At 41.7% G+C, this 23,436-nt stretch overlaps 1 protein-coding gene across 2 annotated transcripts in view; it reads left to right on the top strand.

The window, feature by feature from the left end:
* ZMAT4 (zinc finger matrin-type 4) overlaps window positions 1-22,668 on the top strand; it is a 330,204-nt gene extending 307,536 nt beyond the window's left edge. For both annotated transcript variants that reach the window (XM_081084533.1, XM_081084532.1), the window contains one exon: window positions 21,084-22,668. In XM_081084533.1, coding sequence (XP_080940659.1) covers window positions 21,084-21,099 — 16 coding nt within the window. In that variant the 3' untranslated portion in view covers window positions 21,100-22,668. The remainder of the gene's footprint in view (window positions 1-21,083) is intronic.
* The last annotated feature ends 768 nt before the right edge of the window (window positions 22,669-23,436 follow it).

Raw genomic sequence — 23,436 nt, 5'->3', positions numbered from 1 at the left:
TCAAAAACTTGATTTACAATTATACTTTTATTTGAAGTGTCTATAGGGAAATTTGGTCTTTTTTTTATAGTGCTTAACTGTTAGAATTTGCTCATTATCCATTATTTCTTCAAGGAAAGAAAACATTTTTCTCTTTCTTCTTGGTATTTATGACCTTTGATTTCTATCACTGCTCTCCACACATGTGTGCTATTCATTTGTGCATTTATTTACTTAGTAAATATTACTCATTCACTCTTTCAACATATATTTATTGAGCATGTACTATGTGCTTTTTCTAGTGACTGATGAACTATTTTTGGTTGTGGGCCAACTCCTGTGCTCAGCTCTATGGGTGCAGAGATGTTGTGTGAGACATTATCACTATGATGAGCAAATGCAGTGTAATAGAAAGTGTGATGGTATTTTATATAGGATACAGTAGAGACCTGGACATTAACATCTCTAATATGAACAGTGCTATTATTAGTTACTAGAGGTCCAGTGCAAAAATTCATGCACAGGTGAGGTCTGGCAGGCAGGGGGGGGGAGTGGGGGGGCCCATGGGTGGTTGGCCAGCTGGCCCCACCGCTAATTGGGATGGGGGTGGCCAATCGGGGGAGCGGCTGGCCAGGGGGAGGGGCCGCAGGCAGTTGGCTGGCTGACCCCACCCCCAATCAGGGTGTGGGGGACTGATCAGGGCCACAGTGCGTGTCCAAGCAACTGTCGTTCCAGTTGTTCCCGTCATTCCAGTCTTTCTGGAATTCCTGTCCCTTGGCTTTTATAGCCATGTTTTATTATCATGTTTTACCTAAGGGTCCTAAGGTACATGTGGAGGAGTGACATATCAGATAAAAAGTAGACTTTCACTAGGCGGTCACTGTATTAGTTTGGGACCTAGTCCTCTGAGAGGCAGGTGCTAAGAGAGGATTCATTGTACAAGAACATTATTAGGGTAAATAATGAGAGTAAATGTAGAGGGATTCAAGAGAAACTGGTTAAGCTGTCAGACCACACATCAAAGCAACCCCAAGTGAAGCAGGGCAGGAAGGGAAGTGTGGTGGAAGTCTCTTGACTACTGTGTAGGGCCCCTGGGAGATGACACCATTATCTGCCTCAGAACTCCCTGCCTGCCAGGAAAGATGTGCCTTTGTATCTCGGCTCCTAAAGTCACAGTCTGGGAGGAGCTCTGAGGAGCAGTCAGAGCTCAGCAGGTGGCACCCTTGCTTGACTACACTCCCTGTAGGTGCAGGTCTGTGAGGTACATTCCATGGCTACCTTAGTAGCAGTGAGTCCAGCACCCAGGCTGAGAGGGCAGATTAAACAAAGGCTTTGCCTAAGGCAGTTGGTGCATTTTAGGGGAACTCCACGCTCAATATGGCTGAAGTGTAGGTGCATTTTGGTTTGGGTAATAGAAAGTGAAAAGGGCAGGTATTGGGAAATACCAGAGATGTTCACTAGCCAAATGGCACAGTCTAATGTGTAAATCGGAGGGATTTAGGCAACAAGAAGACATTGGAAGTTTAAGTAGAGAAGGGGCCTAATCAGGTTTCCCTTCCAAATAAACCAGTGGCTTCATTAGAAATGTGATTAGCAACAGGGAGAGGAGTTGGAACAGCTTATTTTATGAACGATCACAGTGACACTGGAAATGCAGAAACTCAGAAGTTTGAGAAGTAGAATTAACGTTACCTGATCACCAGTTGTGTGTGAGGAGTCTTTCATTCCCAGGTTTCTGGCTTGCACCTGGACAGTGGAGAAATTGCCTAAGCTAAGGACTGCCTAAAGAGACACTGGTTTGGGACAAAAAAATAAGTTTTTGCAAACCACAAACTGCATCAGCCATAGTGAGCCTGCAGTTCTAAAATGCACCAACTGCCTTAGGCAAACCTTTTTTTTTTCCAATCTGTCCTCTCATCCTGGAGCAATGGACAGCCTCACTGTGACTATAGTGGTCCTGAGGCAAACAACCAGGAAGCTGTGAGCCTTTCTTCCCCAGGAGACACTTGCATAACCCTTGGAGTCTGCCAACCACCTCAAGTCTAATATTTGTGAAGTCGTTTCTCTTGTATCTCTGTATCTTTTTTGACCTTTCAATGTGTAGCAGAAATCAGCAATGCAAAAAAAAAACACAAACAAACAACAAAAAAAACCCAGTCAGAGATGAATGTAATGACTACAAGATCATGAGATTGCAAAATTAATTTCTCACCAAATGGATACGTAACTCTATTAGTAACATCCATCCCTGTCTTTATTTTTCTTCGTTCATTTGGGAGAACACATCCTTGCACTCCCCATGCAGATGTGTGGAGTGACTTTGCAGATGCTGGTCAAGAACACCCTTATCTCTCGACAACTGATGATGGATGAATGGTGAAACATTATCTGACTTCCTTAACCCAGCAAGGCAGCAGTCAGCCACAGAAATCCTCAGAATCTCTAGTAGAACATCATGCTTTGATCCCCAATTTTTTCTCTATTACTTAAGTTTCATGACATTGATTCAGGAAACAGAAAGATTTCTACCCAAAATCATACACAAAAATCAGTCTTGGGCAAATGGGAAGAGTGTTGGGGAGTATGAAAGGGACTTTGAAATAGCATTTTTAAAGTACCTGTCTGTCCCAGGAGATGTACTAAGTACTTTATATCATTTCTCCTGCCTCTCCCTTTTCCTCCTCCTCACCTCCCCACTCCTCCCTCACTCCTCTTCTTCATCTTTGTCTTCATCTTTTAATTTACTGAATCTCTCATAATCAGGTTGCTCCTTGATTCAAACATACTAATGGTTTTCCATCTTGTTCACCATAAAAATCTAAGCCTGCACAATAACTGCAGGGCCCTACCCACACCAAACCTTCCCACTCCAGTTACCTCTTGGCCCTCCTCCCACTTCTCTCCCTTTCCCTGAGTCCCAGCCTCACTGATCTACTCTGTGGAGACCCCAAGGGGGTTCTTGCCTCTGAAATTTTGTGCTTATTGTTTCCCCACCTGCTCTTTCCCCCAAAACCATGGCTTGACTGCTTATTTTTTTAGTACATGCAAAATGGCATGTTTTCTGACCACTCTTAAAAATTGCGCCTCCTATTTTCACATTCTTCACATCCCCTGACCTGATATTTTTTTCTTCATATTCCTTAATACCTTCTAACATGTCAGGTAATTTATTTATTCTTATTTATTGTTGGTCTCTCTTTATTAAAATATAAGGCATGGGTTTTGATACTTTGGTTTTCTGCTGTGCCCTTGGCACATGATAGTAGTGCTTGGCTCTTAAAGGGTGAATGTTAACATCCCCAGTCATAGATGAGATGACTGGCTTGAGGAAGCTGAAACCATTTCCAAAGTCACATGATCAGCTAAAGGCAAGGCTTAAGTTCAAATGCTGATCTGTCTGGCTCAAGATCCGCACATGTCCTTTACACCAAACTGTGCTTTCCTTTCTTTCCAAATGGCCAGCTTCCATACTGTCATGTGACCAGGGATGGCTTCCATACAGAGAGTTTCTGCTTCCTAAACTCTGAATTTTGGGCAGGAAGTCCAACTATGAGGGATCTGTGTGAGAGGCCAAGAGATCAACAATGAAACCGTGGGGGGTTTGTATACTCACAGGAGTTAAGTGTCAGGAGGGCCAGGAGATCACTGGAGGCCATCTTCCCGACACCCAGGTTGGATCGCACCCACAACCTGTGGGAAAACCGGTGACACAGCGGCCAGACAGAGTTCCATTTAGATGGCAGGAGCAGATGTCTAACTGGAGTTCTCTGTTTAGTAACAGAAGCTGCCCTGCTGTTTACACATGGAAGTTAATCAACATATCACAAATGATGCACCTTGAGAAATGTCACTCTTTATCATGATTGCATGTCCATACTTTTTCCATGTTAGTTTGGTGTGTGTGTGTGTGTGTGTGTGTGTGTGTGTGTGTGTGTGTGTGTGTGTGAAATGCTTTCAAAATGTGTCCTCTACTCAGAGTAGGCCCCGGTGGCAGGATGTGTCTGAGTCTGTTCTGAGGACCTGGCAGAAGCAGAAGTGAGCCATATTTTAGTGTAGCTCTATGCTCTGCACACAGCCTACATTTCAGTAGCAATCAGCTAGGAGCAGAGGACTTCCTAGCACTTGCAGCTCCTGGGAGCCTTGGAGATCCCCTGCTTCCTTCTTCCTTCTCTCTCTGTCAGTCATCAAGGGGTAAAGGTCATGGGCTGGAAGCAGATAATTATGCTGCCTCGGGAATCGGTGCTTCCCTCTGAGGACCATTGGAATGCAATTCGTTTCTGCATTCTTTCTTCTCCAGTATTAAAAAAGTCAACAAAAAAGGATTTTCTTCCCCAGCAGGACTTGCCAGCACTGGATGAGAGCAGTCAGCATGAATTTTAATCAGAGTGTCTGCATTTCAGACCTGAATTTTCCATAATCAATTTATTTTTGTCTATTAATTAAAAGTGAATATGTATAGAGTTTGAGCCTAGATGGTTCTTGACACCTGGGAAACCACTCCATTACATTTGGAGCTGGGTAGGGGGGTGTTTCTCCACAGAGCGTGACCTTATGTAAGAGGTACATTAGAAGATGATTTTTTCATGTTAAAATGATTCACTTTGTGTTTCTTTAAATGGGTCAGCTAGTGCTGTAAATTAATTTACACAAAAGGGAGTCAATTTTGTATGCGTGTGTGTGTGTGGTTTTTGTTTTTAAGGAACAAATCTATTTAGGAAGTGAGATGCACACAGATTCTCCTTCCATTGACCTTTCTTTGTACTGTGCCTTGGGGTTTGTTCTGCTTTGCGTACTCGTACCCTACTTACCTTTTTGAGGTGTGTGAAGGAGGTCATGATGCAAGGGGCATGCCCACCTGGATGAGTCATTGACTTAGCCCTGTACCTTCTGTGATCAGAGGACCCCATCTTCCCAACAGGGTGGTGATGGCATTTGAATAGGGACGCAGATTCCCCACCTCCCCCTGCCCCTAGGCTTTGGTGAGGGTATTTTGGCATTTTAGGAGACCACTGGGATCAGAGTAAATAATTCTTTGGTTGTTTTTCTCCTGTTTGATACTCCATAATAGCACTTTATCTCCCATTTAATAACTGTTCGTTTCCTAGGGCTGCCACAACGAAGTACCACAAACTGAGCGACTTAAATAGCAGAAAGGTGTTTTGGAGACTGGAAGTCTGAGATTAAGGTATGGGCAGAACCATGCTCCCAGATCCTTTTAGGGAAGCATCTGTCCATGACTCTCTCCCAGCTTCTGATAGTTCCTTGGCTTATGGCAGCATAACCCCAATCCTCGCCCTATATACATATCTTTGTGTCCAAATTTCCCTGTGTATAAGGACACTGGTCATATTGGGTTAGAGGCCCACCCTACTGCAGTATGGTCTCATCTTAACTAATTACATCTGCAATGACTCTATTTCCAAAGAAGGTCACATTCTGAGGTCCTGAAGGTTAAAATTTCACATATACATAAATTGTGGGGTTGGGTTAAAGTTGGGCAAGACACAATTCAATGCATAATACTGATCATTACTTATCTACTGTTACTTAACAAATTACTCCTAGATTTAGTGGCTCGAAACACCTACATTTATTGTCTCACAGAATCCAGGCAGGACTTAACTGTGTTCTCTGGCTCCGGGTTTCTTCCAGGGCTTCCATCAAGGTTACAGCAGGGATGAATCTGCTTCCAATTTCATTCAGATCATTGTTGGCAGAATCTGGTTCCTTGTGAGTTGTTGGAATCAGGGTCTCTGTTCCTCACAAACCACTAGCTAGAGGCATTTAAGGACTTGGGTAGCTCACAACTACCTGAGCAAGCAAGCCAGGGCCAAGAGACAGTGTGGACAAGATGGAAATCACAGCCTTTTATAAATTCATCTTGAAATAATACTATTCATATTGCATTTGTTTGAAACAATTTTCCAGATTCAGCCCACACTTGAGAGGCGGCATCACACCATGGCAAGGCTACCAGGATGCAGGGACCTTGTTACCCATCTCAGAAGCAGGTCACCTTGGTCTGCCCTCAGAGTCATCTTTCCTTTTTCATGGACGGTAGCACATTTTCGCACCCAAATACTTCACTTGGCCTGCTTCCTGGCCTCTTTTCATTTTGTGCTGTTTCTATTCCTTTCAGATATCATTTTATCATTTTAGACTGAAAGGAGTAGATCATTTTCTCAAAAACTCCAGGATTTCTGTGAATCTTATTGGTGTTCACTGCACCAGGAAAAAAAGTCACACCCACACAATCTCTTATTCTGGCTTTGGGTCTTATTAAGAAGGCTAAAAGACAATGCCCTTAAACTCCCTAGAAACCCTATTGTTGCATCCAGGGACACCCTTCATCCCTTTAAAGGCTCCTGTGTGGGACCTAGGAACAGTCTGATCCTTTTGCCTTTTTAAAGTCTTAAACCAGGGTGATGCAGTCTTGGTTAGCTTTATCTCTAGACCACATTTTCCTGGTAATACTTCGAAACTGTGCCTTGATTTTAGCATCTTCTGCTGTCCAAAGAGACTGAGGATTTTCAAAATCAAGCCTTGCTTCCTTTCTGTTTAACAGTTCTTCCCACAGTCTATTACTCCTGCAGTTTATTCTAAATGTTACTGATTGGGGTTACCAGCTGGGACCTCCGTTCTTTTCATCGACACAGAAAAGATTTTAAGGCCAACGAAAATGAAAGTAAAACAAAATGGGATTTATTGAAAATATACTCCCAGGGAAGAGCAGGGCAGTCCAGAGAAACAATGGTCCTGAACTTCCTGGGTTATATGGTTTAAAAGAGGGATTTTCTGGATAGAGATTTTCATTTGCATCCAGGGGTGATTGACAGAAAAGCGTTATATAACCATATTTCTTCTGAGCATACTCTTACCCATAGTGCATACAGAAAAACTCATGGGGGGAGGGGTCAAAACTGTAATGCAAATTTTATTATAATTAGCCTAGGGCCCTACTAAGGTCACATTGAGGTCATGTCATTTTCCTTTGTGCTTAGCCAAGAACCAGATGGTTCTGAACTTGCCCACTGGTGGTCTGCTGGCTGCTGGGCTGCCCATAGAGAGGGGGTCTGAAGGCAATGTTGGTCTGACCCCTGTCAGGATCTCAGGGTAGGCCCCATCCCAGCTGCTCATGTCTAACTTCCTAACTAACATAATAGCAAGAAAAAACAAAATGGCACTGTAAACACAGCTTGAAAATCTCCTCAGCTAAATCACCAAGTTCATTAATGCTGTTCAAGACCACCTTGTGAGATGGAAATATATTTCAACAGCCCCTTCCATACATAAATGCAAATCCTCCTTGTGGACTCTCCCTTTTCCTTTCTTTCCCTCCACCACTCCATTCATTGCCCATAATAGTTCCTGACTACTTAGGCCAAAGTTTTCATCATCCCCAGCCTTACATCTTATTTCCAAGAGCTTAAGTATATTAGAATCAAGTTCATGGACATTTTGGAAGTCCATAGTGATAGAGATTTATCATGTAAACAAACCAATGATAACGTTGTAGTTAGCTAGTGCATTATTCCCACTACATTATCTCAATTAAAATATATAAAACAGCCTTTAAAGATTAACAAAGTCACATCAATATATAAAGTTATCATTTTAATGATCTACATTTCAATAGCTTTGCCACTACTTTTACCATGTACAAAGGGGTTCACAACCCATTTATTCCTCACAAAAGTCCTATGCAGCAGACATTTATGCTCAAATTAGAGACTAGGGAACTGGGGCTCAGATAGGTAAAGTCATTTTTATTAATTATACTGGAAGCCCTGTGCATGGATTCGTGTACCAGTGGGGTCCCTCGGCCTGGCCTGTGGGGATCGGGCTGAAACCAGCTCTTCGACATCCTCCGAGGGGTCCTGGATTGCGAGAGGGTGGTTCTTGGGTGATGCACCCCGGAATCAGGCTCCCTCCTCTCTAGTTCTGGGTGTGTCACCAGAGAACTGCCGCTGCCAAGTGACCGCAGCTCAGCAGCTCCTGCATTGAGCGTCTGCCCCCTGGTGGTCAGTGCATGTCATAGCTACTGGCTGGTTGCTTAAGCTTTTATATATATACTAGAGTCCCGGTGCACAAAAATTTGTGCACTCGGGAGGGAGGGGGGTCCCTCACCCCGGCCTGTGCCCTCTCGCAGTCTGGGACCCCTCAGGGGATGACCACCTGCTGGCTTAGGCCCGCTCCCTGGGGATTGGGCCTAAGATAGCAATCAGATATCCCTCTGGCAGCCTGGCAGCACTCACGGGATATCCACTTGCCAGCGGAGAGCAGACCTAAGCTGCAGTTGGACATCCTTAGCGCTGCTGAGGAGGCAGGAGAGGCTACCACCACCACCGCTGTACTGGCAGCCATCAGCCTGGCTTGTGGCTGAGCAGAGCTCCTCCCATGTGAGAGCGCCCTGACCACCAGAGGGCAGCTCCTGCATTGAACATCTGCCCCCGGTGGTCAGTGTGTGTCATAGTGACCAGTCATGCCCAGTCTTTCTGCTGTTAGGGTCAGTTTGCATATTACCCTTTTACTATATAGAATAGAGACCTGGTGCACGGGTGGGGGCCGGCTGGTTTGACCTGAAGGGTGTCCCGGATCAGGGTGAGGGTGCCTGGCCAGCCTGGATGAGGGGATGATGGCTGTTTACAGCTGGTCACACCCCCTTCAGGGTGGGGGTCCCCACTGGGGTGCCTTGCCAGTCTGGGTGAGGGGCTGAGGGCCGTTTTCGGGCTGGCAGGTGACTGAAGCTCCCAACCTCTCCTTTCTTTGTTTTTTATTCTGGGATTTATTTACCTTCTATGGCTGTAACTGGAGCTGAGAGCTGGCTTTAGCTCTGAGGCTCGGCTCCAGCTCTGAGACCTCACAGCTGCTGAAAGCAGGTACCTGGGCTTTGTTAGCTCCTATAATTGAAACACTGTTGCAGCTCCAGCTCTGAGGCTGGCTGGCTGAAAGCAGGTGTCTGGGGTTTGTTTAGCTTCTATAATTGCAACATTGTTTCTTAGAGTGCAGCTCAGAGGCCGGCAACAGCAGGCGGGGAACCTTGGCTTCCTCCATCAGTGGAGCAAGCAAGCCTCCTGTTTGCTTCAGCTGCCTGGCTGCTGGCTGCCATCTTGTTTGGCAGTTAATTTGCATATCTCCCTGATTAGCCAATGGGAAGCATGTTGGAGGTACAGTTAATTACCATGTTTGTCTATTATTAGATAGGATAGATAACTCAGATTGTGTCAACTGACACCAGGACCCCAGACTCCACACCAATGTAGTATGCTTCACTCTGTATCATAAATATCCTGGTGGGACACTGTGGAAGGTATATTTCTTTAAAGTGAGACATCACAGTCAGTTTTTACTAGGATGATTCCTAGATGTGACTGAATTGTCTCCACATCATTGAGTTTGCACTGCAGACATTATTGCCCTTTGTAGTATGTGTCTTGTTTTGTTTTGGTCCAGAGCTGGATGCCCTGAAGGATGCTGCACCAGACCATCATCTCCCAGAATTTCTCCCTTGATGACATGCTGACTTTCTTAATCCTTTCCTTGACCTATCAACACATTTATAACACAGAGTTTGGCTGTTTGAAAATATGTGGTGATAGCTTTCAGTAGTGGATTTGAACATCTGCTGAAAGTTTTGCTGTGTTTGTAGTTCTAGTTAGAACATCAGCTCTGAGCCTGAAGAGTAAAAGGGGAAAAAAAGAAGTTAATATAGAATCCTCTATCTGTGTGGATTTGTCATTTTGGAGTTTGTAATGATTTAGATGGGGCTGACATAAAACTGCTGAACTTGGAATTGAACGACTTAAAGGATTGGTTCTATCTCTGCCTCAGTGACCTTGGCCCAGCCCCAGGGTTTCAGCATGTCAGAGGTGAAGGGGCCCAGGGAATGACTTGGTCTATTTCTTTGTTAAATACATGAGGACATTTGAGGCTTGGGGAAATGGAATGACACTTACAGAGTAGCCAGTTTGTGGTAAATCCAGGCCTAGAAGTTAATTTTTTTGTTGTTGTTGTTAATCCTCATCTGAGGATATTTTCCATTGCTTTTTAGAGAAAGTGGAAGGGAGAAGGAGAGACAGAGAGAAACATAGAAATGTGAGAGAAACACATCAATTGTTTGCCTCCTGCATACACCCAGACGAGGGCCAGGGAACCTGCAACCAAAGTACATGCCCTTGACCAGAATTGAACCTGGAATCCTTCAGTCTGATGGCCGACACTCTATAGATAATAATTTAATGCTCATTCTGAGTTCATTCATTCCATCACATAATGTTTTGGAGTTTTGATAATATAATAATTGTCAAATAATTTATTATAGAAATTGTATTATCATGTTAGCTGTATTTTCACCACTAACAAGCCAGCTGGGGTACCAGACATAATTGACTTTGCCTGAAGCAAGGGGCAAGGTAGTGAGTAAATAATTCTAATACTGATAATGATAAAATGCAACATTTACTAGTATTTGTTGTTCCATATGTATAAAGTATATAATAATTTCATGTACTAACTCATTTAATTTAATAACAGCCATTTGAAATCTGTGCTATTGTTACATCATCCCCATTTATAGAGGAGGAAACTAAGATAATGGCCACAGAGCTAGAGAGTGCCAGCTCTTGGATTTGAGGTTCAGCATCTGATGGTATAACTCACTCTCTGACACTACTGAACTGCTTCTGCCATGTGCTACACTGCAGAGAAGTTCCTGGTCTAGCATCTTGAGCCTTCTCAGTGCCTGCCCCACATGGAAGTAGTGTTGGGCTCTGTCCACTAAAACACAGAAGCAGAAGCAGATAGGTTTGCTATTGCAATAATGCAATGCAATTTGGCTCTAACTTCCTGGAATTAATAAAGACTTTAACAGATAAGGGCACAGTCCTCTCTAAGATGACCCTCCTTTAGACACCAGCTACAGTCTTTTGGGATTCCAGGCTATCTACACATCTGACCAAGTGGCTATAAATTCCAGGTTTCTCACTCGGGTTCAACAATGTATTATAAGGAATGGCGACACCCAGGATAGTGCTAGACTTATGGTTACAGCTTTATTACAATAGGTAGAAATCAGGAGCAGATAAAATGCATGGGATGAGGCCCAGGAGGGTCCTAAGTACAGAGTTTCTGTGTCCTCTTCTTATAGAGTCAGGAAGCACCACTCACTCTCCAGATACATTGATGTGTTCACCAAGCAGGAAGCTCAACCGAGCTTCACTGTCCAGTATTTTGATTGGGGTTTTGGTACTTAGGCCTGATCAATTGAATCATTGGCTATGTGACTGGAACTCAATCTCCAGCCTTCCTCCCCTCTCTAGAGGTTAAGCTATTATCATTAGGCTAAAGTCTAATCCCTCTAATTCCATGGTTGGTCTTTACAGCATTGCTAGTCCCATCTTGAAATTATCTAAGGACTAACCATGAGTCACCTCATTAACCTAAACTACCAGGGCCCACCATGAATCACAAAGACACTCTAATCAGTTAGGAAATTCCAAGGGTTTAGGACCTTCACCCAAAGACTTGGGACAAAAACCAGATAAAGTCTTTATTATATACAGCTACATCATAAAACTTCTTTCAAGTGATTAAGAACAAGGATAACATCATAGGAATCTAAATTTTTTGTGGTCATGTGGCAGGATAGTAAGAAGCTAGAAAAAATTCTTGGCAAGAGAAATGGAGAAACTGAGACAAGAAAATTAAACAAGGCCAAGCACCTCTGTCAGCTTATAGCCAGCTTGTGAATCATAAGAGCTTATCCTCCCCAATCAAGGACATTCTAGAGCAAATGGTTTATACAGAGAATGCATAGCTTAAATCTCCCTGGCCTGGGAAATTAGAGAACAAAGACCCAATTAATGTCATTTGTGCCAGCTAAACCCAAGGACAAATGAAGTCTGGGGACAAATAACAAAAACCCCAAAAGCATTTGGATGGTTTCACTTGAAGGGGGAATGTTAGGTAGGGAGATAGCTGCTAAGGAAGGAGAAAGGGAAGCGGGGAGAAAGTGGGGAGTTTTTCTTACCCATTGAACAGAGAAGTCAGCAATCTTGGGATGTGCCAAGATTAAGTCATCAGATGTTTTCATAAATTCTGAGAAAAGCCACAACACTTTAAAAGGGGGACCTTGAAACCTATAGAGGAGAAAACTATAAAACTCTTGAATACGCACCATTTGGGGCACTCAGATTAGCTGAGTTGTCTGCTTGTGCTTTATGCCAAGTATATTCTTAATAAATTAGCTTGCTTTGCTTCAACACTGCTTCTGTCATTTGTCAGAATTCTTTCTCAGGAGAAACAAGAGGTGAGGAGGGGAGAGGCCCCCCCCCCCCCCAACTGTGATGGCTTTCCTGTAAGTTAGTTGCCACGTTCATGTACATTATCTCATTTAGCCTCATAACACTCCTTAGTAGAAGATAATTATTGATGTCTTTGTTTTACACATGGGTAAATTGAGAACAGTGAAATTTTAAATATTGTACATGAACTAGTAACAATTGGTGTTGGAGTTTAAAGCCAAGTTTTCTAATTTTATGTCATCAGCCCTTTTTCTCTGTATTAAAAGAATAGTAGAAGATAATAATAGAGATTGATATGCTTTGAATACTTAATTGTTTTTGTTCCCTGAAAAATGCAGGATGAGAATGGACTTGCCCAGGGTAGAACAGGAAATGAGGACTGTGAGTATCTGGGAGTTAGGCTTCTCCTCAATGTGGCAATAGATTTCCTCTCTAGTTTTCTTTATGTGTTTATTTGGGTAAGGTTATGCATTGATTCTGTGTCAGGCCTCATCCAAGAACTGAATACACAGACAAAGACACAGCTCCAGGCTTTTTTGAAGGGGAGATGGTTAGTAAACAAAAGATGGCAATATGATGTGGCTGGAGAAACAATAGAGCAAAGCACTTAGGATGGGCACCTAAGAAGGACTGGGTAGGAAGAAGAGGGGATCAGGAAAGATTTCCTGAGGGAGAAAAATGATAGCTGATGCTCTGAAACAAACAGGCCTCCAGTTCTATAAGTGAATTAAACTGGGGGACTGCACTCTCTTTCATCTGTCCAGGAGGCTGATGTTCTTTGATCTGTTTGCATTTGCCTCAGCTGTGACTAGAACCCCAACATAGGAGAAATGGAGTCCCCCCCAGACAAAGGGGCTCAGGTGTGAGGGTATAGGCGTTGGTAATGCTGAGGGGATATAATGTGTTAGGTCCTTTATCAAGTTTCTCATCTGTAAAGTGAGGTCTTTGGACTTCCCTATGATCCCTGGAGTTCCTTCTGCCTCTAACATTTCATTCTTTTGCAATTTTATGAAAAATGCTTTGCAAAGCAAATGAATAGTGTAAACAAGATTATAAAGAGAATGTTTGCCTTCTTAAGGAAATAAATTGTTTTCAAGCATATCAGGAACACTAATTTGCATATAAACAGTGCAAATTCTATATGGAGGGAAGAAGGCTGTTTTCTTACTCTACATTTATTATGAAGTGATAGAGCTGCATTCATTTTAAATATTCTATACTTTTGAATATTCAGTTTCTTGAATGTTAACAATATTTGATTGTTCTCTGAATTAGCCTGAATTTTCTTATATTATTTCTTCATTCAATGGTTATAGCAGACAGGATTTGTTTTCCTAAGAAGGATTTGGGTAAATTAACCTTATGTTAGAGATATTGGCTGAACTCCACCCCATTTCCAGTTACCTTGGATTGGCATAGGAATACCCAGGAAAGTTTTTAATGGTCTGTTGGAATTCAAAGCCTATCCTTGTAACTCCCAATGTCTTATGGTCTTTCTGCATCTTTCTCTCCTATAACTTTGAATGCTTTCCTCCCTCTTATCAATCAGACTACATAGACTTCCACTAATAATTAACATTTTGGAAGTATTTTATTTATTTAGGCAACTATCAAAGATTTGGACATCATACAGCACTAGCACCATGCACACAATAAAGCCTTTTTTTCTGGTTCTACTCTCCTCATGCCTCATTCCCTGCTCCTACATCCTTTTTCTCTTCTCCCCTTAGTCCTCTCCCTACCCCCAATTCCCCTGCCCACCCACCCTTATCAGAAGCAAAAAACATTCATTTCTGTCTGAAGCACAACAGCTTACTTGGTATCATTTCCTGTAGCTCGGGTATATTCTTGAAGTTTTGTTCTCTACTTCTAAGTGGCTGTTCAAAATACTGCAAATACATTTTAAATGTTGGGCCAGAGTAAGTTCAGGAAAGGATATCATAAGGAAGTATGCTTTCACTAAGATGGTTGTGTGAAGCTGGGCAGGTAAAACCTTGGGGGATGAGTTTCCAGGCAGAAGGAAGAGCCTATGCAAACCATGAAAGCACATGGGAGCAGGACAGAACCTCATGTAATTCTGGGATGGAGCTTAGAGTGCTTAAGGGGCTGGGGAGGGTGTGACTTACAAACAGATGGAATTGGAGGAGAAGCAGCTATCACATCACAAATGACTTTGGTATATTATATTTTTCTCAGTAGGTGATGGGAACCCAGAGAAGCTTATAGCACCAAGAAGATAAAGCAGCAGAGCTGGTTGCAGAGTTGCCAGATAGACTAGTGCCCTGGAGTAGGGCAGGGACAAAGGGAGCAGAGGAAATGATCTATTTCAGAGTGAAATAGGAAGCCAATAAAAGTTGTAGTTAATTTTTATGGGATGGGAAGAAAAAACAAGCCTAGGAAAACACTGAATTTCTGCCTTAAATTCTTATTTGCCAAGTTAGGGAATGCAGGAAAGAAAGAATAAAATTTAATTTAGTTTCTTTTGTACTATTTTAATAAATTGAGAAGAGGTGACAAGTACTTGGATGTCATTTATGGCACATCTCAGGCAGTAGGTTGAACAAGTGAAAATTCATGACTGTTCAGCAACCTATTTGTGGAAAATGTCTGGGACATAACCCCTCTTTATCTAACAAGTTCTGGCTATATCATTGCATATAAGCCATGGTCCACAATTTCATTTTTCATGTCACTGTAAACTTGCTCCCTGGCTATCAGAAATGAGACTTGATAATGGCTGAGGATGTTCTGCTTTGCTTTTTAATTGGTGTATCACAGTTTAAATTTAGCATGGGACAAATGAATCAGTAGATTTTTCTCTGGTCACCACCTTCAAACATGCTTGGTCAGATGCTTTCCCCACCCCTCTCCCATACCTTGGTAATATTTCAAGAAGACTGAATACATTTCAGATCATTTTTATTTTATTTTATCCATTTAATTTTAATGTATACATCCGGTGTTTCAGTAACTATTTTAACTATTGGGTTTACTCAGGTTTCTTAAATTTTTTTCAAGTATAGTTGACATTCAGTATTATTTTATACTAGAGGCCTGGTTCACAAAATTCATGCATGGGGAGGGGGGGGAGGGGTTCCCTCAGCCTGGCCTGTGCCCTCTCGCAGTCTGGGACCCCTCACTCTTTACCGCACACCTGCTTGCTGCTCCCTACTGCTCAGCTCGCTGATCCTTAGTGCTGCCCTGGAGACTCCTGCCACCACCACTGCACTCGCCAGCCATGAACCCGGCTTCTGGCTGAGCGGCACTCCCCCTGTGGGAGCACACTGACCACCAGGGGGCAGCTCCTGCGTTGAGTGTCTGCCCCCTGGTGGACAGTTAATAGCGATCAGTCATTCCACCATTTGGTTGATTTGCATATTAGGATTTTATTATATAGGATAGGCTATTGAATGTGAACTGTAAATGAAAAATAAATTAAAAAAAATAAAATTTTAGATCTATATTTAATTCTCACCTGATAACGTTTTTAAAATTGATTTTTAGAGAGAGAAACATCCATGTGACAGAGAAATACCAGTAAGCTGCCTCTGCACCTGCTGACCTACCGGGATCTAACCTAAACCTAAGTATGTGCCCTAACCTAGAATCCAACAGGAAATCCTTTGGTGTACAGGTTGAGACTCCAACCAATTGAGCCACCTGGCCAGGGCAGATCTGCAAAAAAAAAATTTTAATGTACCTCTAGGCCCTGGTCGGTGTCAATCAGTAGTCAGAGTGTCCTCCCACACACCAAAGGGTCATGGGTTTGATTCCAGGTGAGGGAACATACACAGGTTGTGGGTTCCATCTCTGTTGGATTGCTTGGGCAACTGATCGGTGTTCCTCTTTCTCTTTCCATCTCCCTTCCTCTCTCTCTAGAATCAATGAAAAAACATATCCTTAGAGGAGGAGTTAAAAAGAAAAAAAAATGCTGGTTTGGTTCAGTGGATAGTGCTTCTGCAGGCAAAATGAAGGGTACCAGGTTGGATTCCAATCAAGGGCATGTACCTGGGTTGCCTGCTTAATCCAGGGCCCTGGTTGGGGATTCAGCAAGAGACAACCATTTGATGTCTCTCACATTAGTTTCTGTCTTTCTCCTTCCCTTCTACTCTCTCTAAAAAAAAAAAAAAAAAAAAAAAAAAATCAATGCAAAAATGTCCTCAGGTGAGGATTAACAAAAACAAACAAATAAACAAACACCCATCCCCAGTGTGATTACTGAAGGAGCATATGAAATATTTGCTGAATGAATGGGAAAGGATGGAACTTTGCTTTCTAACTGTTTTAGCAACTCTGCAAGCCAGAGGGTTTATTTTAATTTTTATTGATTGATTATTTTAGAGAGAGGAAGGGAGCGAGAGAAACACCAGTGTACTGTTCCACTTATTATTCACTCTTTGGTTGCTTCTTGTCTGTGCCCTGACCAGGGACCCAACCTGCAACCTTGCTGTATCAGGAAGAGGTTCTAACCCACTGCTCAGGGTGCTGCCTGTCAGGGCCCCTCAACAAAACCCCTCTGGCATGCCCTGGCCCCTGCTCTGGGCCAGAGCTCCTCTGCCACAGCAAAGGTTTGGGTTCCATTCTATCAGGGCACCTACTTAAGTTTCGGGTTGGCTCCCTGGTCGGGTCTGACTGCTGCTCAGGAAGTGACTGGAGACCATTGAGGTTCCTGTGCTCTAGTCATTTGGCAGGGAGCTGGGGTTCCATTGCAGACATGGCCGACTCCAATTCCCACTAACCCCGGTCTTCCATCAAGGACGGCTTCAACTATGGCAGCTGCGTGGCCTCCACCAGCGTACACATCCGCATGGATAGGTTGTCCCCTCTGTGGCTTGCCAGGCCTGGCTGCTGTGCAGTCACTCCAGGAGGCAGATTTCTGGGTTCCCAGGGAGAGCGGGGTCCCAGAGGGAAAGCACTTCACTCAGCCTCCCTTCGGGGCTCCCGGGAGCGTGGAGCGCCCATCCTGTGCAGGGCTTGGAGGGAAGAGCCGCCCCAGGGAGGCCTCCTAGCTGGGTGCTGAGAAAACAAAACTGGAGCCCTTCCTCCTTGAACCCTGTCATCCTCAGTGTTGAAAGGGGCAGATGAAAGCCTCAGCAGCCTTACTGGGTCATCTGTAAATGAAGATGTTATATTTGTTCGGTGGAAATAAGTTTATTATGTAATCAATATTGTGTAATCATTGTGATTTATTGTGTAATCATGGAGATTACACAATAACCTGCATTGAGTTATCTTCTGGGATTTTGTGCTTTAGGGCATGTGAACGCATTTTATTTTATTTGACGCAGCCTCACATCCGTCAGCCTTGTGCAGCACGCAGCCATGCCCACCTGCTCCTGCCAGTCATTACCTGTGAGGGCATCCTGGATAATTTGCATATTCCTCTATTATTATATAGGATTAGTTTAATGAGTATAGCATAATGGTCAGACATTTATATAATTTATGAAGTGATTCCCCAATAAGTCTAGTGCCCACATTGCACCATACATAGTTATTACTATATAGAGGCCTGGTGCACAAAATTTGTTTACGGGGGCGGGATCCCTCAGCCTGGCCTGCACCCTCTCCAATCTGGGATCCCTCTTGCAATCCAAAACCACTGGCTCCTAACCGCTCACCTGCCTGCCTGCCTGATGCCCCTAACTGCTCTCCCCTCCTGGCCTGATCCCCCTAACTGCCTATCTGCTCTCCCTTCCTCTCCTCATGCAGACATGCTGAGACCCCAGGTGCAGGTGATCTGAGAGCTCTTCACTGCAGGCCCGCCCCCGTCCTGATTGGTTGTTAAATGATGGTGTCCTGGACAATTTGCATATTCCTCTATTATTAGTATAGATTATTGACTGTATTCCCTATACTGTATTTTACATTCCCCAAACTATTTTTTAATACAAATTTGTACTTCTTAATCCCTCCACTTTTTAAAAAAATATATGGTAATTTTTAATGGTGAGAAAAGTTTAATTGTAGTATTTAACACTTCTTTTAGGTATTAAGAAGTTCTTACCAGTCTACACAAGACTACTATCTGATACTCAGTTTATAGCATCTCCTCTCTCTGAATCTTCTAAGTCAGAATGGGGAAGAAGTGACTAGTAAAAAGAGAAGCTTTTTTATTTAACTGGTCATGCAATTGTGATTCTCATTTGGGTTGGGGTCTTGGAATGCAATACATGTCCTGCAAGGTCATCACATCCCTCTGTATGGCAGGTTCCCTTATGGGCTAGAGCTCACAGAAATTAGACATGGAAACTTATCACAATTTGCTGGCATGGAAACTTCTTTTGGAAGGTGGAGGTTCCCATCCAAATCATTCCAGGGTTTTCTCATTGCATTTCAAGACCCCGAGAAAAGTCCCTCATAATTTTGTTACTTTTTTTTAAAGTGAAACAGAGGGTATGTTTTCCTGATATATGTTGAAAATAAGGGGGAGTTAGAGGGTTGGTGGAATTGGGCAAAGGAGGGGGAAATGGGGACATCTGTAATAATGTCAACAATAAAAATGAAGCTAAAAAAGAAAAAGAAAATAAAGTGAGCTCTATGAGTATAAGTGGTATGTGTACAATTAAATGGAAATGATCTCTTCGACTCAAATCAAATTTAAAACTCTCTGAAAACAAAGACTATTTTCACCACAGATGGAAACTATATAATAAATTCTTTTTTCCCTAAACCTTTCTTCACTTTTCTAATTTAAAGAAATTACTGAAAATACATGAATTATGCAGCTTATCTTTCAGATGAAAAAGAATTTTTTTCTTGGATTGGATGGCTCCATTTTATTAATAGCAATAAAATTTTCCATGTTCTTTTGTATCAAACAGGATGCAAACTATAATATGAAGGAGCTTTTCCAGCAATATCAGAAATGGATGAATAATTATAAAAGCTACTTGGAATTGAAAACATTTTAATTTGTCATTACTTCAATGTGTTCAGAAAGGATCTGAATAGTTTTATTGACCATAAAAAGGAAGGGTGTGATATTCTTTCTCATTATGAAATTAAGTTCTTAATATAACACTTTTACTGGAATATAACACTTATACTGAAAATATATGGTAATTTTTAATGGTGAGAAAAGTTTAATTGTAGTGTTTAACACTTCTTTTAGGTATTAAGAAGTTCTTACCAGTCTACACAAGACTACTATCTGATACCCAGTTTATAGCATCTCCTCTCTCTGAATCTTCTAAGTCAGAATGGGGAAGAAGTGACTAGTAAAAAGAGAAGCTTTTTTATTTAACTGGTCATGCAATTGTGATTCTCATTTGGGAATAAATAAACAACTCTCATCTGGTTTCCTCTAAAGATGTCATCATGACTGAAGACTTCTCAGCCACGGATGTGTTGGTCTTCTTATTATTACATGGGGATACTGCACTTCAAACTCACTTTAATTTGAAAAATATTTTTCTTTGCAGGTTATAAAAATGAGTTCATATTTGTCTAGTTAGAACTTCCTAACTTTATGTTGCATGAATTCATGTGGCAACAACTGTAGAATTTTCATAGGTCATGGTAGCAGGAACTGAATATGAGATTCTAAAATAGGAAGTTTTGTTGTATAACTATGTAAAGGTAGCTGTGATTACTAGGGTCATTCCAAGGCAAAATTTCAAAGCTATTTAAAAAAAATATGTCTCTGTTTTCTTTTGGTCTACATTATACCAAAAATATCCAAATTCTTATTTGTCTCTTAAGAATATTTTATTAAGACCTACTCTATTTAGCATGTGTGTTTTTTTATGTTTTGGAAAATAACATTTCAAGATATGCTGTGTGCTTCCAGGTCAGTGATAGAATTTTCCTTTGTCACTTGTGAATTTTTCATTTATAAGCTTTCCACTAAGATATTTAGATCTTAGTGATAAGGGAAGGCAGGTCTATACAAGGATTCTGACCTGCTCTAGCACATTTGCATCCCCCCCACCCCCACTCCATAATATTGCTTTAGGGTTAATACAGCATACTGTTTGGCAGTCTTGATGCAGCCAGAGGACTGATCTGATTCTGATCTTTCCAGAGTTCAACCCTTATCCCTTAATAGCCCTATGACCTTGTGCCATTAACATAGACAGTTTAAGCCTCACTGTTTCACCTTTAAAATGGGGAGAAATAATATCCACATAAAACGTGCTGTGGGGATTAAATTAACATGTAAAATAAATGGAAAATTCTTGACATATAGTAGGCATGTAATCAATGGTAGTATCTGTTTACCATAAAGCAAAACAAAACTAAAAAAACCTTTAAAAACTAGTTATCTATTTAATTTAAATCAATACTTCTTGACAATAAAACCAGAAACTATTTTTCTATTTACCTAACAGATAAAATTCTTGATGCATAGAGAATGAAGTTCATAATAATTTGAAATCTAAATGCTACCAACTTGTTCTCGCCTCCCAACAAGAGGTTTCTATAAATAGTGATACCTGCAATTTACAGATGGCTATATACAATATGCCATAAATAAAAATTAATTTATTATTTTCATTTTTAACAACTTTCGGAATGAATTTAGTGTCTGGATTGACATTACAAAGATATATATTTTCTTCTAGATACACAGAGATGACATTAGTAATTGAGTTATTATATACACAGATTATTTAGAACTTAAAAGATTTATATAAATTCAGCTTTATTTTAATTTGATGGATAAAGTGAAGTGGGTGGGGGATAGAAAGGGAGGGAGGGAGGGAAGGAGAGAGGGAAAGAGAGAGAAGAAGAAAGAGAGAAAGACTGAAATATGTAATTAAGAAAGAAAGTAAGACTATGTTCTCTTCTGTCTTATAGCCTGAAGAATAAGTAGTGAAAACATCAATCAAGATGAGAAAAAAAATATCAGGATTTCTCTGCCATGGAGAATTACTTATCAACCACCAGAGGAGAAATCTTTCTTGAACAATGAACATTTTTACGAGGATTCACAGATTAACATGTGACCAATCTTAGTTTTGGAAAGTAAATGAGCTTTATTTATTTCTTCTTCTTGTTTTTTTAATTTTGTGGTAAGTTGTGATGTTTGGATGGATTTTTAAATTATTTTCTGATAATATATTTAGCACATGTTCTAAATTATAATCCTATACCAAACAGTGAAAGCATCATTTAAACTTAAAGACAATGGAAAAATCTAAATCTCTAGTTTATTCTAGATTTCTTTAACATATAAAATTATTCTATTAAATCCTGGATGATTGTTATGTAAAGCACCTCTATCAAGAAAAAAACACTATTTTTTCATCATGTGGAACATGACTGTGGCAACGTGCCCTAAATGGGAAAGAATCACTCCCTGGTCCTTCTCATCTCACCTTACAAAATGTGAGCCAGCCTTGCCATCTGAACAGCAAGAATGAAGAAGGCAAATAAAAGAAAAATCCTCATCTCTGTTTTCTGACCATTCAAAAAACAGCTTCTCAAGGTTAAGCCAAATCCTCTTTGCAAGCTGCCAAAATAATAGCTTAGGAAAAGAATTAGTTTGCCTGCATGATGATCCTCTTAGGCAAAAATGTCTTCACAGCAGTTGACCTTGATGAAATGTTTTCCCAAAGGCATCCAAAGGAAGAATTATAAATCCCAGAACAGGAGAGAAGTAAATGAATAATTCTTATGAAGTTGGCCTGACTTAAGGGCTTCGATGTGGGGTACTATGATTTGGAAATAAGTGGGTGAATTCTGAAGAATGACAGCCTTGGGTATGATGAGGTCTCCTATTGCTCTGTTTCTCACTGAAGTGCTCTCTATGAGCCAAGATTCAATCACTTTGGGAAAAACACCAGTGGCCAGTATGGCAGACTGGAACCCTGTTACTCTGATGGGGAACAGAGTGTCTCTGAGTGTAAACCATAAGGCTCTTTCTCTAGGTTCCATCTCCATCAGACTGGATTCGGTGACTTGCAGGCTGGCTGCAAAGCCAGGCATTTAGCTTCTACTCATGATGCTTCTCAATGGTCTGGCTGGGGCTGTCCTTTGTATGTCGTGACTACAGGCAAGTGATCTGCTGGTGTCAGGGTTTTCTGTCGCCTATTGTTTTTCCACAGAGAGCCAAGGTGGTTACAACTCAGTGAGCAATAAATGAAATGACTTAGAAACGCACAGTGTTGTTATTAAGGTGTTTGAGAATTGGCACCATTTCCTGGAGGAGGGCCCACTCAGGAGGGACCAAGGTGGCCAGTGTCCATGACTACAGAAGGAGCAGCCACCCCAACCACAGCTGTCCTGTTGGAAGGAAGAAAGGTGTGATGGGGAACAAACTATTTTGCTGTTTTGGAAAGCACACAACCGAGCTGCAAACCTCCTATGGTGACTTTTGTTCAAATGTGTAAAATGAGGCTTTATTTGTCAATTCTGCTGTAACATACGCAACTGTCCTAGTAAAAAAAGAGAAAAAAAGTCTTTGTTTCTCTTTGTGTTTAGTGAGTGAGCTCATGCCCTCAGGTGTTTTTGTTTTTAATAACCCAATATAGTACAGACGAGTCTATGAACATAGACCTCGTTTGCTTTACAGAGAGTCTCTGCCAACCTTGATAGATCAGTTTCCAGATATAATAATCTGATTATTTCAGAATCCCTCATCTAAGTGCCATTGCTCCTTGGCAACCTGTCAAGTGAAAGTGAATACCCTGCCAGAGACGAGGCTTTGTTTGTTTTCAAGTCTCTTTCCTTATTTTTGCCTGTACAGAGAAGGGAAGTTACCATTCCAGTGAACCAGGGAGGTGACGTATTCAGCTTTAAAGAGGAAGAGTCTATGAATATTATTTATATTTTGGGACGTCTTAAATGGAAACACCCCTGCTTGGGAAGCTAGCTGTTTGTTGTCATTATTGTTCTTTTATCTTTTTGGTGTGATTGTATTTGTTTCATTAGGTCGTGTCTTGCATTTCACTTTCACTATGAACGAACAGGAGTGAGAGGTAAATATTTTCAAAGAGACAAATTAAGTCTGGCGCAGAGAGAGGGAGAGCCTTGCAGACCTGACCTTATGGAGCTGCTCTGGCAGGGCCGCCGGGTTACAGCAGAGATTCCGGGAGAGACGAAGACAGGTCCAAGAATTTCCTGTAAAACCTCCATGCGGGAGAACTAGAGGTGAACCCTATGTTCAATATTTAAACTTCCAGAGTACATGTAAGAACGTCAACTAAAC

The sequence above is a fragment of the Myotis nattereri genome (assembly GCF_964212035.1).
Source record: "Myotis nattereri genome assembly, chromosome: 2".
NCBI lineage: Eukaryota > Metazoa > Chordata > Mammalia > Chiroptera > Vespertilionidae > Myotis > Myotis nattereri.
This window is presented reverse-complemented; position numbering and strand designations above follow the sequence as displayed.